Below are 23,360 nucleotides of genomic sequence, written 5' to 3' on the forward strand. Positions count from 1 at the left end.
CTGGATGTAAAAACTCTGTACACTGGTGCCATCTGGTGGTAACAGTGAAAAAAAAGAGGTAAGTTAATTGAACCTGAGCACTGAGTGTGAAGGCTCTATTGTATTTGCTTTATTTCTTATTCTTTTCTGTATTTTTATTATTTTTTTTTGCACAAGTGAATCACCTTTTTGAGGGCCTAAACATCAAAAAAAAATGAAGGTCATAAAGGTTTATGTATCAACCACAAGAGCACCTCAATCAAACAGGCTCTCCTCCACTCAGTCCTCATTTATGAAGTCCTCAATAAACCTGGATATTAAAGCTAATAGCTGCATTTTCAAGTGTGTCTAGCCAACAATGAAGAACCATTCACTGCTTAAGAGAGAGAGTCAAAGTAGACTGTTGTAGTCAGGGGCAGAACAAAAGTCACCCCCTATGGGTCTTTTTTAGTTTTAGTTTCCTTGTTTTCCACTGAGTTATCAGTTCTGTCACATCTGTTACCCAGTTCAAGAAAATGTGGAGTTTAAGACATGTTGTTACTTGGAGAGGGTCTGGCTCACATGGAACTCTTTCTCATTGTGGTGTTGCTGTTGAGGAGATTTAAGTTAAGACTTCACTCCAATCTATGAGGTAATGCAGACCCCCAAACGCATATCACATGAGGGTCATTCACCTTTCAAACAGAGCAAAAAGTAAACAGCTTGAGGCGGACAGACTGAGGTACCTGGTCAGCCAGCTACTCTTCTCAGTGCAGTCCAAATCTTCTTACCATGTTTGTTTCCATTTTGCTCTTATGTGCCTTCATTTTCTTCATCATCCTCCATCTCAAATCCCAGAGGCCGAATAATTTTCCACCGGGACCACCTGTCCTTCCACTGCTGGGAAACATTTTGCAGCTGAATCTGGAGAACCCCTTAAAGGACTTTGAGAGGGTAAGAAAACTATTTTTATCCCATTGATGATTTTAGTTTTATTAGTATTAAATGTGCCGTGAAATCTAAAGGTTGTAAAATGAAATGCGTTTGATATCCATTTTTTTCAAAGGAGAAAATGTTCTGATGCTCAGTAGTTTAGGATAGTTTAAACCACTGCAGTGATCACTGTACATGGATACATTTTCAGTTTATGATTTGAGAAATGCCACATCACAGCAGTACAATTACACATGGTTGTTTGTGCCACATAAGAAATGTGAGTCAACTGCTTCCAAAAAGTGTTGAGTTTTTATTATAACACCTACACTTTCCTAAATCTCTCCTCCAGCATAAGCCCACCATACAATATTAACTAAAAAGACTACAACTAACACTGAAAGAAATAATAACTAAAGTAAGATTAAACCTTTTCAAACAAGAAAACCTTCTCTGGAAACTAAAAAAAAAAAAGGTCAATTGAAATAAAACCAAAAACTAATTAGAAAATACAAAACTGCAATAACCCTGATAAGAACCACACTGACAGTATCTTACAGAATGTGAGTGAAACACTGAATTGCTGTGAAAATTCATGCAGTCACATAAACAGCTTTATGAACACTGAATATGGATTATTATATGTAATCAGACACTTACTAGTTACCAATACAGGTCCAACTTTTCCTTATATATACTTTTTTGCTACATTCTCCTGCAGGTCAATAAACACTAAATTAACTTGGAAAATATGTTTAACCCCTTGAAAAGGAAATATCAGTCTGAATGTGTGATACATGAACTCCAACACTGACATGTTATTTTTTCCCTGCCAGTTGAGGAAGTCTTATGGAGACGTTTACAGTATTTTCATTGGCCGCAAACCGGCGGTAGTCATCAATGGAATGAAGGCCATAAAGGAGGCTATAGTGACGAAGGCTACTGATTTTGCTGGACGACCCCAAGACATGTTTATTAATGAGGTCACCCAGAGGAAAGGTAGAACAGATACTGTCCATCTAGATTTTACTAACAAAAAGTCAGTATATATGTGAATAATGTCTTTCTATTTCTTTCTGCATGTACTGGATCCTGAAAGTTTTAGTGTATTATTATTTAGTGCATATATGAAAAACTCACACCAGCTACTGTAGTAGTAACACACACTGATGCACATTTTGCTTAGCATAGCTTTGTGGAACAACCCATTACAAAAAAAATACATATATGGAGAAAATCAATTAAAAATGTATGAATTGATTATTATTAATAACTTGAATATCATGAAAAAACAAAGGCAACAACTAATTTGGCTCATATCATTTGAACCAAACTGTCTCCTCATTTCCAGAACCACATACTGCATTTATTCTGGAACTGCACTAGACTAGCTTTCACAGTCTAATAATAAGAATAATAAAAACAGCTTGATTCAAACATCAGCTGTTTGAATCAAGCTGTTTTATATCTTGTCTCTTTAAGGCCCGCCTTTTCTAAAAGCCCAGTTTCATCTGATTGGCTTCTCCTGGCTATGCCACCACTCAGCAAGCTCATTACCTGTTTTGGTGTGCCATGCATGTTAGCATTATTTACATGCACATTCTGATTATAATGAAACTCCAATGAGATGCTGGTGGACTCGGTTGTGTTGAACTGATCATGAATAAAAGATGGAACAGGCCAGAAAGTAGATGAGCTCTAGAAAACAAAAATGATGAAACCATAGGTGAGTCTTTGTTTTTTGTTTTTTTTTCCTTTTTGTGTTGCTAAACCTGTTGTAGGGGTCATTATGGCAGATTATGGCTCTAGCTGGAGGGAACATCGTCGCTTTGCTTTAATGACTTTGAGGAATTTTGGTCTGGGGAAGAATTCAATGGAGGACAGAATTCATGAAGAGATAAAACACATCATTAGTACCCTGGAAAGGAGCATTGGTATGTCATCTGTGAGGCCACATAACTGAAATTTGTGTTGTGCGCTTGGTTCTGTTATGTTCCTTTGTATTATTTTACAATACTCGGCTGTTACACACAGGTAGCACCACTTGTCCTCGAGTTATGTTTCACAATGCGGCCTCCAACATCATCTGCCAGGTTCTGTTTGCTACGCGCTATGAGTATGATGATGCATTAATCACACTGGTTATTCAGTGCTTTACAGAGAATACCAAGATATTCAATGGACCGTGGGCTACGGTGAGTAACAGATCTCTCTGAGGTCAAAAAGCTTAGTTTGGAATGTCACTGAGCAACAATACTACCAATAACAAAACATGAAGATTTTTTTTGATGAGCAGTAATTTAAACTTAGCACAAACAGTAGAGCCAAGAAGCATTGTTACAATAAAGAAAAAACATCAACTAAACACTGATTTTCTTATTTTTTGTGCCAAGTTTATTTACCACGGTTATCATCAGCCTGTAGCATGTTAGCATGCTAATTTGATGAGTAGCACTGAACAAAAAGTTAAACCAAGATTGCTCTCCTCTTTTCATTTAAACAAATGACCTAACTTATCTTTCCTTCCAGCTGTATGACACTTTTCCTGTAATTCGTCACCTGCCTCTGCCCTTCCAAAAGGCCTTTAAGAATTTTGAGGTAATATTAAAAATAACTATTCACGTTGCCAGTAAGAAGACATTTCAAAGTATCAATGATGACTTTTGATTTTTAGACTTGTAAGAGTCTTGCGATTGATTTGATCAATGAGCACAAGAAGACCAGAGTCCCTGGAGAGCCACGAGATTTTATTGACTGTTATCTGGATGAACTGGAAAAGGTGTGTGGATGTGTGAAAAGAATCAGATTCCATCATGTTTTACGTGGGTATAGGTTGCATTCAAAATACAAAAATTATTTGAACTGATTCAAACCTTTTCCAAAAAGATATCTGTATAGTTTTAGTTCACAACATAATTCACACATTTTTTAAATTAATGTCCTTAATATAAGAAGATTAAGACATCTGTCTTACAATGATTATTCTGTTTTTAGAGAGGCAATGGTAGTTCTTCATTTTCAGAAGAGCAGCTCATTATGAACTCTTTAGATCTTCACGGTGCTGGGACTGACACGACCTCCAACTCCCTTCTCACTGGTTTTCTTTACCTTATGAACTACCCACACATACAAGGTAAACCTGCTGATGCAAATAAGAGTTATTGTGCTTTTTGTCCTCAGTTTGCATGTATTATAATCTAGCCTTAACACAACAGAATCTAAATTGAACACCTGATAACTTTTGTTTTTATCAGGTGTGTTCAAAGGGGGCTGCCCATCACACATCATCACAACTTTTACCTGTGTGGATTTTGTCATACAGTTATTTATGCATGTTCATAATTTTCCATATGTCATCTGTGTAGCAGGCAGAGTGTGGACCCACTGTGGGAGACAGGACTTAAACTAAAAAAAAAGAAGCTTTAATGCTGAAGTCACGTCCAAAAATACAGAAACAAGGCAGGACTGGAGCCAGAAATGCAAAATGTTGATTGCCCAAAGGGAAAACACAGAAATAGGGTGCACACAGCACAAGGGAGGATGTAACAAACAACTGAGGCCTTAAATACACACATCAGGTTATTAGGGAGTGAGCACTCCCTAAGCTGGGGAAAACAAAACACAGGTGAACAGAATCCAACTAACGACACAATGGGAAGCAAAACTGAACACAATGCACACAAGACATGAGACTAGCAAAATAAAACAGGAAGTAACTAAACATGGGAACAGGAACATGGACAGAAGACAGGAGAGCAGGAAAACAAACTCAAGGAATTAATCATATTTACAAAGGAAGCAAAACCAAGACTGAGAATAAAGTCATGAAGAAAAATAATCTAGTATTTAAAACTCAGACTGGGCAGAACTGAGAACAGACTAAACAGAAAGATGCAAAGATGAAAATCTAAACCATAAGCAAACTAAGAAACAAACTGGTCCTGGGAAGACCCAGGACCATGGCATAATTACTATAATCCAACATTCCACATGGACTCATTTCCTGAACCATAAATTGTCCATTATTCTTAACTCGTTATCCATACTAGATCAGCTATGGCCAGCTATGACCTTATCCAAGAGGCTTCCTCAGTTCAAAAACCAAAAGGTGGAGAGTACCAGGTAATTAAATCCCAGTCGGTGTTGTCCCCTTTGGAGGTGGTCATTGATCATGATCACCACATGAGCCAAGGTGTGAAATTACCACCATTACCACCAGAAGTTTCGGGTGAAACCACTATGAGACCTTGCCTCACCTTTCATGTGACCATTTGGGGTCACCTGAAGTGAGGTGTGAGTGGGGGGTTGAGACACCTGGGAAGAGATCTCAAGACTGCATTATGGGTGGCTGACAGATGATGTCATAAGCCACCACCTCTGTTCAATGATGGCCGTTCACAGTGGACGTAGATGCTTCTTTTTCTCCTCTATCAAACTATCTGCCTTCCTGGTCCAAAATGTGAATGTTGGTGTCCTTGAAAGAGTGCCCTTTACCCTTTAGGTTCAGAAGTAACCTGTCTTCTATGTTGTGCCATGTGTTTGTGGAGTGATTATTTGGTTTCTCCAATGTAGAGGTCCAAGTGCTCCTCATTTCACTGCACAACAAACACTATGTTTCTCAGCTTGAGTTTGGGAGTTTGTCTGTGGGATAAACCAATAGTCAGTCACTGGCCACCTCCAAAGGAAACCACTCCCACTAGGGTTTAAATACCTGGGATTCTCCACCTTTTGGCTTTAGAACTGAAGAAGCCTCTTGGGTAGAGGTGAAATGTCTTCAAAGTAATTGAAAAATGTCCAGTCACCTTTTTTCAAGCTCTTGAGACTATCATGACCTGGGTGATGGAGAATCTACACAGGTATATGGATGTGGTGCTTGATATGGCTGAGATCATTTCATATTGAAGTCTCAAGATGAACTGAATACAGAAGGTTCCATCTGTACAGGGGCCAGCGCAGCTTCATTATTTGCATATAGTATGTCTTTGCTACACTTAGAGATGTAGTCTTATCATTTAGGCTGTATTGTGAAATATGGAATTTCATGTGTGATGTTTTCTTGCTTGCACAGAAAGGTGTCAGCAGGAGATAGACAGAGTGCTGGAAGGGAAGTGTCAGGCCAGTTTTGAGGACAGACACAAGATGCCTTACACCCAGGTACTGTATATCAGACAGATTTCTATATAATGGGTATCGATAAATAACATATTAGGGTTTAATTCAAAAGCTGACCCAAATTCTGGGAGGGAAATGACCCAAGCTGGCAGGTGTAAAACAATACACCAATTCAACTGGGTGTTGTTTTGGCAGAACATTTGTGTGTGTGTGTGTGTGTGTGTGTGCTGACAAACAAGATTTGATTCAAATGCAGGATAATTAATAACACTGGGTCACCATTTGTTTAAAGCAGAATATCAGACTGATATGATTTACAAATAGCCAGGATTTCAGTGAGCAGGTCCAAATCAGGTAACAGTGAAGGCAACCTTCTGAATAGAAAAGGCCTCCATCATTGTGCAGTGTCACAAACATTGAGTGGTCAGGCTCAGTGTGTGGTCCAGAATATTTAGGAAGTCTCAAATGTATCAAAACCTGGAACACAGTGATTTAATAATATATATATATATTTTTTAAAGTCATGAGGTTAAAGTTTGCATTCTTTCAATAAAATGCAATAAATGTCATTTCCAAAGATTTTTATGATGGGATCCCACTTAGGGTTTTATTTGTAGGCAGTGCAAAGGCAACCTTTCCCCAACAAAATCCTGGCTAGCAAACACAATAAGTGCAGCTCTGGCTACAGCAGGGGCTTGCACTGAAAAGTCCTTTAATGCAACTAAGGACAGAATTTTCTGCATCTGAAGAGGTTGAGGGATGCACCTAACAGGACCCACAATGCAACAATGTACCAAAGGAGCATGCACCTGCAGGAGTAAGATTACATCTTCTGGCACTGCCCCAAATCATTTCTTACCACAAATAAGAAAATGCAGCACAAGGTATGATAATACATATGCGACACAAACTGCCTGAATGGTCACTGAGCTTAGAGTACATTCACAGAAATTAGCTCACCATTTATGCATCGTGCCAGAGGTCCTTGTTTCTATAGCCTCTAAAACTGGCTAATAGATATGTTTTGTGAAGAAGAGTGGGAGTTCTCACTCACAGAAATTTGAAACCTTCTCTTTTGCCATTCCATATGTTCCTGACAATGCTGATCAAAGACCACAAGAGTGCACAATCATGTCAGATAACTAACAATTTTCAGCTGCTTTCTTGTCATTAGAAGTCATCACAGCAGGTAGCCCTACATGTTTGATTTGGCAGATTTCTACACTGTATGTCCCTCCCAAAGGGATTTGTGTCCCCTGCCAGGACCAAATCAGCAATCTTTTACTTATTTGGCAAATGTGTAAATCACTACATTGTGGAGCCATCAATCATCTCAGATAACTGACTTTTACTGAGATAAAGCATTGAAAATCTCCTCTCTTCATCCAGGCTGTGATTCATGAAGTACAGAGAGTTGCCAACACTGTTCCCTCTGCCCTCCACTGCACCACTAGAGACACGGAGCTCATGGGATATTCCATTCCCAAGGTAAGGGGCAATTGGTTAAATAGGTTTTGAGAACAGACAACAAAATAACAAAGTGAAGAGCGTCCTTTTATGGTCTTTGTTCTTTGCCTTTATTTCCACCTCAGGGTACACTGATCATTGAAAATCTGACCTCAGTTCTCAATGAGGAGGAACAGTGGAAATTCCCCCATGAATTCAACCCTGAAAACTTCCTTAATGACCAAGGAGAGTTTGTTAAACCAGAGGCTTTCATGCCTTTCTCTGCAGGTAAATGAGCATAAACACAGTGGCAGCACAGACAGGGTCCGTTAAATCAGTCTTTGATGATTTTGGGGTCTTTTTTAATGTCTCAGGTCCTCGAGTGTGTCTTGGAGAGGGTCTGGCACGTATGGAGCTCTTCCTCATGATGGTGACTCTGTTGAGGAAGTTTAAGTTCATCTGGCCTGAGGATGCAGGAGAACCAGACTTCACTCAAGTCTATGGGATCACTATGAGTCCCAAACCTTATTGCATGAAGGTCCAACTTAGAGCACCACAGTGAGGTGGAGTGCATACACAGAAGAAGCAAACTGACCCAGATATATGGATGTGGTGTCTTGAAAACTTATTTCATGAAACATGTTTTTTGCTACCTTTATAGTAGGTAGTTGGTTGAGAGCAGTCAAGAAAGCCTAAATCAGGTTGATGTTTTGCTATGTCTATGATAAGTCAAAATACAATGAAACTGATTAGAAGATGTTCTTTTTTTTTTAAAAAAAATCTGCTTTCATGTTTAAGACACGAATTAAATATGCTAAACTCATACTCGTTTTGCTGCTGTCTAAATCACTTTCTCTAACATTAAGCATTTTCTTTTGGAGCTCCGCATTTATGAAAACTGTTATTCATAGCTCTTGATTAAATCTGTGTCAATATAAATGGAAGCACCTAGCGACATTAAGGCTACAAACAACCATGAATGCCAAAGTCATTTACACTATTCCTCTGTCTATTCAAAAATAATGTTTTTTGTTTTTTTCAACTCTAAAAAACACTCAGTGAAGTAGTTATCACCCCCAGTGGTTTCAGAAACAATTGAGTAATACTTTAGGGTATTTCACATCCAAATTAGGATAGCAGATGGTTCTGGTCCATGATGGGATTGTATCAGCCTTCTGCCCAATATCAACTGGTGAAAAAATGCTTCACTGGTGAAAATAAAACAACAAATTGTCATGGCTTCATCAAATTTTTGTAACAATACTTTTTGGCAATAAATCTTAGGATTTTCAACAAGATTTATTGCAAAAATGTATTGTTAAAACAAAGAAATAACTGACCAAACACAAATTTCTTTACTTTTTGTGCTACATTCATATTTAATCTTCAGGTTAATTAAAATCATTTTATCTAACATCAACACTAGTTAAATATTAATTGTTTTTGTTTACAAGAACAAGTCCAAGAAAAGAATGACAAGCACTTTGCAATGAGGGGTCAAAGGTCAGCTAAAAATTGCCCTAATATGGAAAAATCAGCAGTATAACGTTAAACTCACTTAAGCATAAATCAGTAGCAGAGTTAAGCAATTTTGACTGTTTTTTTTTTTTCAATCATTCCATATATTAAAAACAAGACAGCCCTATAAGACCTTTTTAAAATTCTTGTACAGAATAATCCTCAGTGGGACTTGTCACGTTTGTGATGAAAGTCATAAAGTGAGGTGGACGGTCAAAATAAAACTGAGTTTTAAAAACCATTCTGGAAAAAAGATTGCTATTGAAGCCAATGAAGCCAATGAAGAGAAGCCAATATGGGAGAAATCTGCTCTCTCTTTCTAGTCCATGTCAGTACTCCAGCTGCAGCATTTTGGATCAGCTGAAGGGTTTTCAGGGAGCTTTTAGGACAGCCTGATAATAATGAATTACAATAGTCCAGCCTAGAAGGATTAAATGCATGAATTAGCTTTTCAGCATCAGTCTGAGAAAGGATGTTTCTAATTTGAGAAATATTGCACAAATGCAAAAAAGCAGTCCTATATATTTACTTAATATGTGCATTGAAGGACATATCTTAGTCAAAAATGACTCCAAGATTTCTCACAGTGTTACTGGAGGCCGAAGTAATGCCATCCAGAGTAAGTATCTGGTTCGACACCATGTTTCTAAGATTTGTGGGGCCGAGTACAAGAACTTCAGTTTTATCTGAAGTTAGAAGCAAGAAAGAGTTCATCCAGGCCTTTATGTCTTTAAGACATTCCTGTAGTTTAAGTAATTGATGTGTGTCATCTGGCTTCATCGATAGATAAAGTTGGGTATTAGCTACATAAAAATGACAATGTATGCAATGCTTTCTTATAATATTGACTAAGGGAAGCATGTATAATGTAAATAAAACTGGTCCAAGCGCAGAACCCTGTGCAACTCCATAATTAAGTTCATGGGGAGTCTTCTCCCCATTTATATGAACAAATTGAAGTCTGTGAGATAAATATGATTCAAACCACTGCAGTGCAGTACCTTTAATACCTATAGTATGCTCTAATCTCTGTAATAAAATGTTATGGTCAACAGTATCAAAGCTGCACTGAGGTCCAACAGGACAAGAACAGAGATGAGTCCACTGTCAGAGGCTGTAAGAAGATCATTTTTAACCTTCACTAATGCTGTTTCTGTACTGTGATGAATTCTGAAACCTGACTGAAACTCTTCAAATAAACCGTTCCTCTGCAGATGATCAGTTAGCTGTTTTACAACTACTCTTTCAAGAACCTTTGAGAGAAAAGGAAGGTTGGAGACTGGCCTATATTTACCTAAGACAGCTGGGTCAGTGATGGCTTATTAAGTAGAGGTTTAATTACTACCACCTTAACAGCCTGTGGTATGTAGCCAACTAACAAAGACAGCTTGATCACATTTAATATTGAAGCATTAATTAACGGTCGGACGTCTTTGAGCAGTCTAGTAGGAAGGAGGTCTACTAACTAGACATGCTGATGGTTTGGAGGAAGTAACTACTGACATTAACTCAGAAAGATCAAACAGAGCAAAAGAGTCTAAACAAATACCAGCAGTGCTGGAAGCAGCTGAATATAATGATATGTCATTTATGAAGAATTTTTTTCTCTAATGGTTAAAATTTTATTTGTGAAGAAAGTCATGAAGTCATCACTAGTTAAAGTAAAAGGAATACTCAGCTCAAGCTCTAACTCTTTGTCAGCCTGGCTACAGTGCTGAAAAGAAGAAAAGAACAAAGAAGAAAGCAAGAAAACAGGTGGAGGACAAGTAGCACCTGATCTGTCAGCCAAAGATGAGAAACTCATGATAATTGCTAAAAAGAAAACTTCCATATTCTCCAGCATCTGTGTGGATACTATCAATTAAACTGCAAGTAATGACAGGCTGCAAGGAAGTCATTTTAATGAATGATATAATAAGATAATGCCTATTATAGTGTTTTAAATGGGTTAAAGCCTACAGCTTTTCAGTAAATATTTTGTGTATTTTACATTTATTTTATCTCTTATGGTTTATGTAATTCTAATTCTGACTTTTTTGATTTTTTAATAAAAATGTAAATAAAAAAGAAATATCATTATTGTTGCCATTTTTGTTATTGTGGTTTTTTAGTAGTTTAGTAGCATGTTTTTTACGCATGGTCTGGGCCAGTTCTGAATTTGTTTATACAGTACGAACAAATTCATGTAAGAAAAGGCCGGTGAATCATGTTCATACACACAGTTTACACATAGATTTGTGCATTTGCACCATTTGTGAATAAGGCCCAATGATTATTCAAAAATGGATTTCAGAAACCAGTACTTACTAGACATGGACACCATACACTTGCTTTCTGTGGTTCTGCTTGGACATGCGCTATTTGATTTTCTCACTCACCTTTAACAAAGAATCAAAGTGTACACAGCCAAAATAGGCAGGACTAAGCTACCCCTTTAAAGGAGGCAGACCATCTACTCTTGTCAGTGCAGTGTAGTTCATCTCACCATGTTTGTTTTAATTGCGCTGCTATGGCTCTGCATTTTCATCACCATCCTTCAACTCAAATCCCAGAGGCCCAAGAACTTTCCACCAGGACCTCTTAATGTGCCCCTACTGGGCAGTATTTTTCACCTGAGCCTTGAGAACCCCTTGAAGGATTTTGAGAAGGTAAAAAATGTGCTGTTTGTTTAAGGATGTTTTTAAAATAACCTACATTTTTATAAATGTTAAAAGAAATCTTGGGAGTGCATTGGGTTATTTGCTGATTCTACTCTTTTAATGTGATTGCCTAATATGTTGTTGGCATAAAGCTGGCTCTCTGCACACTTGGCATGTACCCAACCAATACTGCAAGTCGTTTACACTGGGCGTACTGTACCTTCCATTCTTTAAGCCAATATTTGCAAAGATTTTTTTTGCATGGCTGAAAGGGGTTATCCTTATGTTCCTTAATGCATTAAATGGCAAAAATGAAAATGGCAATATACAGTTCAAAAAATAATTTTATGAAGGATAATATGGCAATATAACTTTACTGATCTCAGTGCTGGATAGTTATAACAAAAACCATCTGCATAACTATGTACCACGAGTTTTGTCTGGCAGGAGGAATACACAGAGTTGTTTTCATAGTGGAAAAATATTTCAAATGTAAATTAGCAGCTTTAGCTAAAGACCACTATTGGTTATTCACAGAGACCATAAAAATCATCACTTCCTCTGGTCTGTACTTCCCTAGGCAAATATGTTTAACCCTTTTAAAATGTAACAGTCATTTGATTGTCTGATGTATGAATTTCAAATGCTAACATGTTATCTTGTTCCCTTCCAGCTGAGGAAATCTTATGGAGATGTCTACAGTATTTTCATTGGCAACAAACCAACAGTAGTCATCAATGGGGTGAAGGCCATGAAGGAGGCTATGGTGACCAAAGCTATTGATTTTGCTGGACGACCCCAAGGCTTGTTTGTTAATGATATCACTGATGGGAAAGGTAGAATTTACATTACATGTCATAAGAAAAATAATGGCAATATTATCTTTTTTCAAATAAAAAGTCAGAATTATTATGATAGTAGACACAACGCTAACATCACAAAGCTTGATTCCATTTGTTTCCAAACAAATGTCTTGATTTACGAGGTAGAGATTGCTTTACTTCTACACGAGTATTTTGTTGCACCCATCTACAACAAGTTGTCACATAAATATAGGACAACAAAAGTTTGCCATCCTCAGAACAAAAAAAAAAACATGGAGCACAAGAGTCCAAAAACACATGGTTCTGGAGTCTGCCTGGCCATGGGGGAGCAAAAGAGGCAAAACAGTTCAGGGGATTAACCAGGGAACCTACAGAGGAGGCAAAACAGTTCAGGGGATTAACCAGGGAACCTACAGAGGAGGCAAAACAGCTCTGAGGGCCACCCGGACCATGGGGCAAGTCTTGGAGGAGGGGCCAGCAGCAGAAATGGCAGAACTCAGGGGCCATTCAGGGGGCCGGGCAGCTTGCCAACAGTGAAGATAAAGCATCTCTGGGGTTGGCAGAAGAGAATAAGACAAAACAAGAGTACCAGAGTCCAAAAACAGTTCTGGGGGTTGACCCCAACAGCTTTAGTGCAGCTTTAGTGCTGAGGGGATGAGGGCTTACAAAATACAAAAACAAGGCAGGACTGGAGTCAGAAATAAATCAGGGTGCATGCAGCATGAGAGGAGAACATGACAAAGAATTGGAAACCTGAGGACTTAAATACACACAAGGTAATTAGGGAGAATGGAGACAGCTCGGGAGAACAGGTGAACTGAATCTAACTAATGAGACAACAGAAGCAAAATTGAACACGGCACACATGACACAGGAACTGGCAAAATAAAACAGGAAGCAACTATGAATAAACTAAATGGAGAAATACAAAGATGAAGAACCATAAGCTGCGCTGTGCTGCACTGTGAGCTCAGATTCCACTAAATGATGTTGGGCCTCATGCCACAATCATGGAATCTGTTTCTAACAGTTTCATCAGGAACATTTAAGAGTAGTCTGCTGGAGGTCATTTTGTGGGGTTCTGAGAGTGCCCTTTCTGTTCCTCCTTGCTCAAAGAAGCAGATACCAGTCCTACTGCTGGACTGATGCTTATCTACTGTCCTGTCCAGCTCTCCTTGTCTAATGGCCCATATCCTGGTATCTCCTCCACAATTTTGAGAGAGTGCTGGGAGATACAGCAAACCTTGTGACGGCATGTATCAATATGCCATCCTGGATGAGCTGGACTACCTGTGCAGCCTGAAAGGGCTGCAGGTAGCAACTCAAGCTACCAGCAGTGACAGGTACACTAAGAAAAAGCAAGCCTTGAGAAAAATCAGTCAGGAGGAGAGAGCAGCATGTCCACCACCTGCAAAACCATTCCCTTTTTGGGGGGTTGTCTTGTTGTTGGCTCTCCAGTGCATCTGTTGTCATTTTCATTTGCACCGAAACAGGTGAAACTGATTCACAATAGTTTATGCTTCCTAACTGGATAGATTGACATTGCTGAAGTTTACCTGTTTTTGTGTTATACTGTGATACTATACTATTTCTTGAACCATCTATGTAGCCTAATAACAACAGGCCAAGGGGTAGATGAGCATTGGAAACAGCAATGATCATATACCGTATTTTTCGGACTATACGTCGCTCCGGAGTATAGGTCACACCAGCCAAAAAATGCATAATAAAGATGAAAAAAACATATATAGGTCGCACTGGTCTATAAGTCGCACTTTTTTTGGGGGGGGGGGGGGTTGATAGAATCCGAGACCCAGAAATTTCATCTTGAACGGCAATTTAAAATAATAATGGATTAAAGAACAGGACGAACACGGTTACGCCTACGTTATGCTAACGTAGCACATTCAGCTACATGACGCACAACGAACACGTGTTCGGTATGTTAACGTAACATTAAGTTATTCAGATAACCATAGCATAAAGAACATACTAACAAGTTAACCAAACCATCAATCCATTGAATTCTTCATCCTCGGTGTCACTTCTAAACAATTCCGTACACTCCGTAGACGAAGCGCCGCTTCCTCTTCTGTGTCGCGTTAGTCAGACTCGTCGTCAGCTGCAGTTCCAATTATTCCAGCCTTTCTGAATCCCAACAGGATGGTTTGTCACTGAAGCCCATGTTTTCTTGATCCATCCAATGACTTCCAGGAAAGTTGGGTGGCGCATTCTCCCAGTTGCCGTTAAGCTGTGCTCTCCATCCATCATCCACTGCGCCCACAGGTTACGCAAGACTGCCTTAAAGCTGCAGTTCATGGAGATGTCAAGTGGCTGGAGTATTTTGGTTCATGTGTTATAAATGTCACATATACGTCGCTCCGGAGTATAGGTCGCACCCCCAGCCAAACTATGAAAAAAAGTGCGACTTATACTCCGGAAAATACGGTACAGTGAAATTTTGAGAAGATGTTACCTTAGATGATTCTTAAGTGCTTTTGTCTTTATGTTGCAAAATCTTTGTAGGAGTCATTATGGCAGATTATGGCTCAAAGTGGAAGGAACATCGTCGCTTTGCCCTGATGACTTTAAGGAACTTTGGTCTGGGGAAAAATTCAATGGAGAACAGAATTCATGATGAGATAAAACACATCATTAGTACCTTGGAAACCAGCATTGGTATGTCCATCTGTGGGTTCACACAACAATTTTCTATTATGCTGTATTTTTTTCCAGAATATTTGCTTGTCATCTTGTACAGTGTTGTCCTGTTGCATTATGTCTTCTACAGGTAAAACCATGAGTCCTCAGGTTATGTTTCATAATGCAGCCTCCAACATCATCTGCCAGGTTCTGTTTGCAAAACGCTATGAGTATAACGATGAGTTAATCAAACTATTTGTAGCAATCTTCACCGAGGTTTCAAAGATAACCAATGGACCTTGGGCTACGGTGAGCAAAATATGTCATGCAAGTACTAAAGTGACTTAGTGATGCCATCAAGGAAAAGCATTTACAGCCATGTTAACAGGTCTATGAGCAGGCCTGGAGCATGCCGGCATGGTCACAATCTTAAGCGTTTCAGTTGAAGGTGTTCAAGTCTTCTTGGATTAGAAGCGAAATGTCTTCAGGTTCCCAAAAAGAGGTCCATTTGTATGCAGTTGAAAGGTTTTGAAAGTTTCCTACAAATTAAAGCTGTGGCCTGAAGGTTGCATGAATGAAATCTCTGGCATCACTAAAATCTGTGAGAAATTTAATGACAATGAAATCCATAAGTTGTTGAGACATTTCAGATGGACCAAAATGGTAGATTGATGGACCAAAAGATAAAATGTGTCAAAATCTATTATGAAGTTACTGTTATGTTGTTATTTTTAGTTAGAAGTCTGGTTATGTTCAGCAGTACTTTCTGTGCCTTCTTCCCATTTTAAAACTTGTTTTGATTTTTCTACAGCTCTATGACTCTTTTCCTATAATTCGAAACCTGCCACTGCCCTTCCAAAAGGCCTTTAAGAAAGTTGAGGTAATGCTAAAAATCATTCTCACCACACATGTACCATAAACACAAATACATCCACATGTAACCGGTCAGTGAAAAGAAAAAACAAAAAACTAATTATGAATGATGAATTGCATCTTTCAGATTTATAAGATGCATTCACTTCGTTTGGTGAGTGAGCATAAAAAGACCAGAGTCCCAGGAGAGCCACGAGACTTTATTGACTGCTATCTGGATGAAGTGGAGAAGGTGGGAGTGTGAAAAATCAACTTAGCATTATGTTATATAAGTATGGCTAATACTAAATTCATCATCTGAATTATCACCTCCCGTGGTCTGTATTGGTACAGTATGTTATTGCATTTTTTTTTCTTGCTTGCTTGCTTGTCTTACAATCATCACTCTCCACATTTTTTCAGAGAGCTGATGAAGGCTCTTCATTTTCAGAAGAAGAACTCATTATGTACGCTCTGAATCTTCACTTTGCTGGGACTGACACTACCTCCAACACCCTCCTTACTGGTTTTCTTTACCTTATGAACTATCCACATATACAAGGTAAACCTGCAGAAGTAAATACAGCATGACTTATTTTCCTTGTGCTTATTTGTAATTTGATCATGAAAAAAGTCAATTGTTGGCATATTTAGAGAAAAATAGACTGCTTACAAATTTTTAGAAATAATTAGAACTTAAACTATTTATCTGTATCTTTACTGGTGATTGTCCAACTATTTACATTATCTGATGAAATAGCTGGAAATTATTGCCTTTTTAATCTATGAAATCAAAAGTGGCTAAAAATTGGAAGCATGCATTTGTGTGTTCGTATCAATATAGTGGGACTAATTATTTAGTCCATGGACAAGTTCAGGAACAAATTTTGCCAGTTGTGATAATTTAGATCTCACAAAGTAGAGACAATGTAGTAAGTGTATGTGAGTGATAAATTTGAGTTTGTCCACTCCGTTTTAGTGCATCCAAAAATAAAAACAATGAGCCTGAATGGAAAGGTTCCAGTATTACTGACTTGTTTTATCTACCAGTGAATGTATTGTTCACTTCTGACTGACATCTACCACATTGCTATTTTTCATTTTCTCTATAAATAGGATTCACTTGTGTTTGTTATATAACATTTGTTATTTTCTTTTCTTTACATCACAGTGTATGTTACTTGTTCTTACAGAACGATGTCAGCAGGAGATAGACCAAGTGTTGGAAGGGAAGGATCGTGTCAGTTTTGAGGACAGACACAATATGCCCTATGTGCAGGTACCATTCATCAAACACAACAAACTTTCAACAAAGACGAGCCTTTCATTTAGGCATTAAATGAGATCAAAACACAATCCAAAACAGAACAAAAATCCAAAATCCAAAAAGCTGAACACAATTAACACAGTCGGGTAAAGACAAGGGAAGTAAAATTACCACAAGAAACATGGTAAACATGCCTTCCTTTTTTTTTTTTTTTTTAAATATATTTTGGTCTTCATATGGCCATCCACACGTAAACAAGCCTTTATGTTACTGAAAACAGAGCTTTCAAAAACACCTTCCAGGGTGAAGGCTTTCAGAAACCCAATTTCTGTGTTTATAGATGTACAAGGAAAACAAAGGTGTAGTCTTGAAACTTCAGTGGTCTACATCTTTATTTACTTTTTTGACATCCCATTGTATGCTTCTGATTGGGCAGCATTTCTATCGGTATGTGTAATATTGCCACCTGTTGCTTTGGAACATTCTTCACGTGTTTTTTGTTTTTTTTGTGTGGATGGACATAACTTTCAAAACGAAAATGAAAATTCCCAGCTTAAAAAAAAACAAAAAACCTATTAACATGTGGATGGATACAGAAATAAGAAGACTCACATATGAAGACAGAAATAAGGCCTTTTGATAGACCTTTAGCTTGTCCCCCTATGACATCTGAAATATCATCCAAGGGAGGTTGAGAACACTGAGTCCAAATAGACCATGTTCCACACCTCCATTATTGAGACTGCTGCATGGAGCTGCAGTTGCTAGATGGTTGGTGCCTGTTGTAGTAGTAATCCCTGAACTACATGGTGGACAGCGAAGGTGAAGGAAGCTATCAAGCTGAAGAAGTCCTATTGGGTTTGGGAAGCCCGTGGGACTTCAGAGGCAGCTGATAAGCACTGAAGGCCAAGCAGAATCTGGCTCAGACGATGGCCGAAGCAGAAGCTAGGGTGTGGGGACATTTCGGTGAGGCCACAGAGTGGCTACAAAGTGATTCTGGTAAACCATCAGGTGACTTAGGAGAGGAAAGCAGTGCTGTACACACACCATGTATAGCACAGGTGGGGTGCTGCTGACTTCAACTGAGGATATAGTCAGTTGGTGGAAGGAAAACTTTGAGTACCTCTTTAATCCCACTGACACACCCTCTGTAGAGCAGAGTCTGGGGACAAGGGGGACAACTAGCCCATCACTTTGGGCAAGGTCACTGTGGTGACCTTGCCCACTGTGGGGTGGATGAAATTTGCCCTGAGTTCCTAAAGGCTTTGAATGTTGTCAGGCTGTTTTTGTTGACACACCTCTGCAACATTGTGTGGCCATCAGTTTTTGGAATACTGGATGCTGCATTAGCCGGAAGAGGATGGAGTGCCCACTCCAGGTCGGGGATGAGTTGCACCTTCTGGGTGAGGTGTTCCAGGCATGTCCTACTGGGAGAAGGTCCCAGGGTAGAGACCCAGGACACACTGGAGAGATTATACAGTTACTCTTGGTTGGCCTGGGAACACCTTGCTGTTCCCCTGGATAAGCTGGGAGAGGGAGGTCTGGGTTTCTCTGCTTAGGCTGCTGCCTCCGTGACCTGCCCCCAGATAAGTCGAAGAAAATGGATGGATGGAAAACAGAGCTTTTGAAAAACACCTTCCAGGGTGAAGGTTTTCAGAAACTAACCTTCAAGGTTAGAAGGCACATAGTACACATGTAGACAGGAAGACTTACATTAAACATGAAAACAGAGACAGGGGCTTTGTGATAGACCTTATGCTTATGACATCTGAGAAAGGCTCCAGACAAAGCTGGCTGATCAGTATAAAGTAAAGCAGTTGATATCAATATGTGTTGTTCTCATCTTTCTTCCAGTCTTTTTTCCTGGGGGTCAACAAAGTGCTAGCAGTTAACCACAGTAAAATGGTTTTTTTTGTGGCTGAGATGCTGTGAGCATCTAACCCTATATTGTTTCCCATTGACTCAATATTAGATAAAGCATGCAAAATCTCTTTTGATTCAGGCTGTGATTCATGAAGTACAGAGGATTGCCAACACTGTTCCTCTCAGTGTCTTCCACTGCACAACTAGAGACACAGAGCTCATGGGATATTCCATTCCCAAGGTAAGGGGCAACTGCTTAAATAGAGGCAATAAATTGAAGTGTTTTCTTAGTGCTCTTTTTTCTTTTGGTTTCTTTTTAGGGTACAATAATTATCCAGAATCTGATATCAGTACTCAGTGAGGAGGGACAGTGGAAATCCTCTCATAAATTCAACCCTGAAAACTTCCTTAATGACCAAGGAGAGTTTGTTAAACCAGAGGCTTTCATGCCCTTCTCTGCAGGTACACGAGCATAGAAAAAATGATCACACTTGGACAACTCAGCACAGACAGGGTTGATCAAATCAGTCTGTTTTAGGCGACAATGAAATCTTTTTGAATGTTGCAGGTCCTCGAATGTGTCTTGGAGAGGGTCTGGCTCGTATGGAGCTTTTCCTCATCATGGTGACTCTGCTGAGGAGGTTTAAGTTCATCTGGCCTGAGGATGCAGGAGAGCCAGACTTCACTCCAGTCTATGGGGTCACTCTGACTCCCAAACCTTATCAAATGAAGATCCAACTCAGGACATCAGAGTGAGGTGGTGTATAGATGCAGACTGAGATAAATACAGGCTGCCACTTAGGCCTGAAGATAATAATTAATTTTATTAAAACAAAATGGTGCTACTTTCAAGAGAAGTCATTAATAGAAACAGTAAAACATTATTTAAATTAGGTAGATGACAGATTGTTACCCCTCACTGAGCTTGGTTCTGTTGGAGGTTTCTTCCTGTTAAAAGCAAGCAAAGTTCTTGCACATTGGGGAAAGTTTGATTGTTGGGGTTTGTTGGGGTCTTTACCATATAAAGTTCTTTGAGGTGATTGTTGTTGTGATTTGGAGCTATAGAAATAAACCTAAACTGAATTTAATTAATATAAATCAACACTTTTATCATCTTATTTTGAAAAAAGAGACTTCATGATGATGTGAAACACACCGACCCCACCCAGTTTATATGTGATACCATTAATAAAGAGAGTCCTCCTCTTTGAAGCCTGTTTTACTCAAAGAAGTGAAACAATAAATATATTACAGTCCTAAATTTGAGTATGTTGTCTTTTAGTGTCACACTCGCTGTTACTCCTGTCAAAATCTGCCAGACTACATTTTTTGTGGTTTTCATTTGTCACAAACATAATTCTTGATTGTTTTGCAGATTTCTCCCTGGTTTTCAGACATTAGTAGACACTAGTTTGGACACATTTATAACCCTCCTGACTTCATTCCAAAACCATAAGTATTTGAATAGTCAGTATCATCTGAATATCTAAATGCAAACATCTCTGATGAAGCACATCAAGTTTCCACTACACTCAGTTATATTTCTCCAGATATACACTGCTTTGTACATACACTGTCTTCTCTGTCCCTCTAACGCAGGGGTGTCAAACAAATGGGCCACACAGATGTCTACAAAAATGTCTACACGTACAGTATTTTGGAAATTAACAATTATTTTTTATTTATGGATTGAATAACTTGAAACAAAATATATGCATTTTAACTCCTGTACAAAATATCCTCCTATACATAGTAATGTACTCCTGTCATCATCACACCATAACAGCTGAAGTGAAATTTAAGAAAACTTTCAGTTACTTTTTTCAGTGAAGTTTTTGGCTTTGAACCCGATGCTTTTTCACTGGGAATGAGACAGCTAGTTTTCACAGCTGCATTGCTGATCTCTCGGCTATAAGTAAGGAGAGACTGTTTCCGCAAACCTATCAACAACTCATTTATCTTTTCTGTCCTCAGTTGTCTTTTCAAGTTCTTGTATTTTATTGCAATGATTTGTCTCATAGCGTTGTTTAATATTATATTCCTTGAGCACCGAAATCCTCTGTGAACACACGAAACACTCAGGTTTCCCATTTTACCGCTAAATAGGAACTTGTTCATTTTCCTTGAAAAAATCGACAGTCAACTTTTCTTCTTTTCAATACACTTTCAAAAGGTCTCCATGAACTGTAGCAACACACTTGACTTTCTAGCTTGCATGAGTTTCTGCAACATCAATTGGTTTGTTGCTCTAATTAAGAGAGTGACTCCCAGTGGACGAATCTAGAATAACATTGCATTTGGAAAAAAAAAAAAAATCTGTAATTTTCGCACAGATTGGATCATTCAGCAGGGCCGACTCCGGTAAGATGGACATCCCTTCTCTTATGGCATGCCATGCTCAGATGTCTGACTGTACCTAAATCACTGTTTTCTATTAACTGAACCAGAGCAGAATTTTTTTATTTTCAGTTTTAGAAAAAAATCTATTTTAAGCCAAATGAAAAACATAAAAAAACTAACAACATATAGATAGAAGCTAGATAGATAGATAGATAATAGATAGATAGATAGATAGATAGATAGATAGATAGATAGATAGATAGATAGATAGATAGATAGATAGATAGATAGATAGATAGATAGATAGATATATAGATAGATAGAATAATATGATAAACAATAAGTTATTGTTAACAATAAGTCTTTTTGTTAAACAAAAAGACTTAACAATTTTACTTTTACTTACTTTTACTTAACTTACTTAACTTAAGACTTAACAATTTTCATTGTTATGCAGATGATACTCAGCTTTACCTATCATGAAGCCAGATGACACACATCAATTAGTTAACTGCAGGAATGTCTTAAAGATATTAAGGCCTGATGACCTCTAAGTTCCTGCTTCTTCTAAATTCAGATGAACTGAATTCCTTGTTCTCGGCCCCACAAATCTTAGAAACATGGTGTATAAACCAGATACTTACTCTGGATGCATTACTTTGGCCTCCAGTAACACTGTGAGAAATCTTGGAGTCATTTTTGACCAGGAATAATGTCCTTCAATGCACAATTAAACAATATGTGGACCGCTTTTTGCATTTGCGCAATATTTCTAAAATTAGAAACATCCTTTCTCAGAGTGATGCTGAAAAGCTAATTCATGCATTTATTACTTCTAGGCTGGATTATTGTAATTCATTATTATCAGGCTGTCCTAAAAGCTTCCTGAAAAGCCTTCAGCTGATCCAAAATGCTGCAGCTAGAGTACTGACAGGGACTAGAAAGAGAGAGCAGATTTCTCCCATATTGGCTTCTCTTCATTGGCTCCCTGTTAAATCTAGAATAGAATTTAAAATTCTTTTCCTCACATACAAGGTCTTGAATAATCAGGCACCATCTTATCTCAAAGACCTCATAGTACCATATCACCCCAATAGAGCACTTCGCTCTCAGACTGCTGGCTTACTTGTGGTTCCTCGGATACTTAAGAGTAGAATGGGAGGCAGAGCCTTCAGCTTTCAGGCGCCTCTTCTCTGGAACCAGCTTCCAGCTTGGATTCGGGAGACAGACACCCTCTCTATTTTTAAGATTAGGCTTAAAACTTTCCTTTATGATAAAGCTTATAGTTAGGGCTGGATCAGGTGACCCTGAACCATCCCTTAGTTATGCTGCTATAGGCCTAGTCTGCTGGGGGGTTCACATAATGCACTGTTTCTCATTCACCTTATTTACTTAGTTTATACTCCACTCTGCATTTAATCATTAATTGATATTAATCTCTGGCTCTCTTCCACAGCATGTCTTTCTCTCCCTCAGCCCAACCGGTCGCGGCAGATGACTGCCCCTCCCTGAGCCTGGTTCTGCTGGAGGTTTCTTCTCTGTTAAAAGGGAGTTTTTCCTTTCCACTGTCGCCAAGTGCTTGCTCATAGGGGGGTCGTTTTGACTGTTGGGTTTTCTCTGTATTATTGTAGGGTCTTTACCCACAATACAAAGCGCCTTGAGGCGACAGTTTGTTGTGATTTGGCGCTATATAAATAAAATTGAATTGAATTGAATTGAATTGAATTGATGCAGCACATTGAAAAAATGTCTGTCCCAACTTTTTTTCTAAAGTTGCTATTGCAGGCACCCATCTCTGGTTTGGGGGTGTTTTGAGTTAAATCCAGGATTTAAAAATTTTCAATTAAAAAAAAAAAAAAATCAAGTCAGTGTCTAACAAAATGACTGACCCAATTCAATATCTCTGCAGCCACCATGGCTGCGCAAAGGTTGTGTGTGTTTGCAAAGGCAACATAAAGGCACAAA

General features: G+C 38.6%; 2 protein-coding genes across 2 annotated transcripts; both read left to right on the forward strand.

The window, feature by feature from the left end:
* Positions 1-750: 750 nt before the first annotated feature.
* Positions 751-8,011, forward strand: LOC115782038 (cytochrome P450 2J6-like). The gene is made up of 11 exons (XM_030732018.1): positions 751-912; positions 1,728-1,890; positions 2,673-2,825; positions 2,926-3,086; positions 3,421-3,489; positions 3,566-3,670; positions 3,886-4,024; positions 5,960-6,045; positions 7,393-7,491; positions 7,596-7,737; positions 7,824-8,011. Exons 1-11 carry the CDS (start codon positions 751-753, stop codon positions 8,009-8,011), a joined length of 1,467 nt encoding a protein of 488 aa, XP_030587878.1.
* Positions 8,012-11,453: 3,442 nt separating this feature from the next.
* Positions 11,454-19,811, forward strand: LOC115782040 (cytochrome P450 2J6-like). The gene is made up of 11 exons (XM_030732021.1): positions 11,454-11,615; positions 12,280-12,442; positions 14,957-15,109; positions 15,222-15,382; positions 15,885-15,953; positions 16,074-16,178; positions 16,349-16,487; positions 17,119-17,204; positions 19,195-19,296; positions 19,376-19,517; positions 19,624-19,811. Exons 1-11 carry the CDS (start codon positions 11,454-11,456, stop codon positions 19,809-19,811), a joined length of 1,470 nt encoding a protein of 489 aa, XP_030587881.1.
* The last annotated feature ends 3,549 nt before the right edge of the window (positions 19,812-23,360 follow it).

This window comes from Archocentrus centrarchus, chromosome 6 (genome assembly GCF_007364275.1).
Source record: "Archocentrus centrarchus isolate MPI-CPG fArcCen1 chromosome 6, fArcCen1, whole genome shotgun sequence".
Classification (NCBI taxonomy): domain Eukaryota; kingdom Metazoa; phylum Chordata; class Actinopteri; order Cichliformes; family Cichlidae; genus Archocentrus; species Archocentrus centrarchus.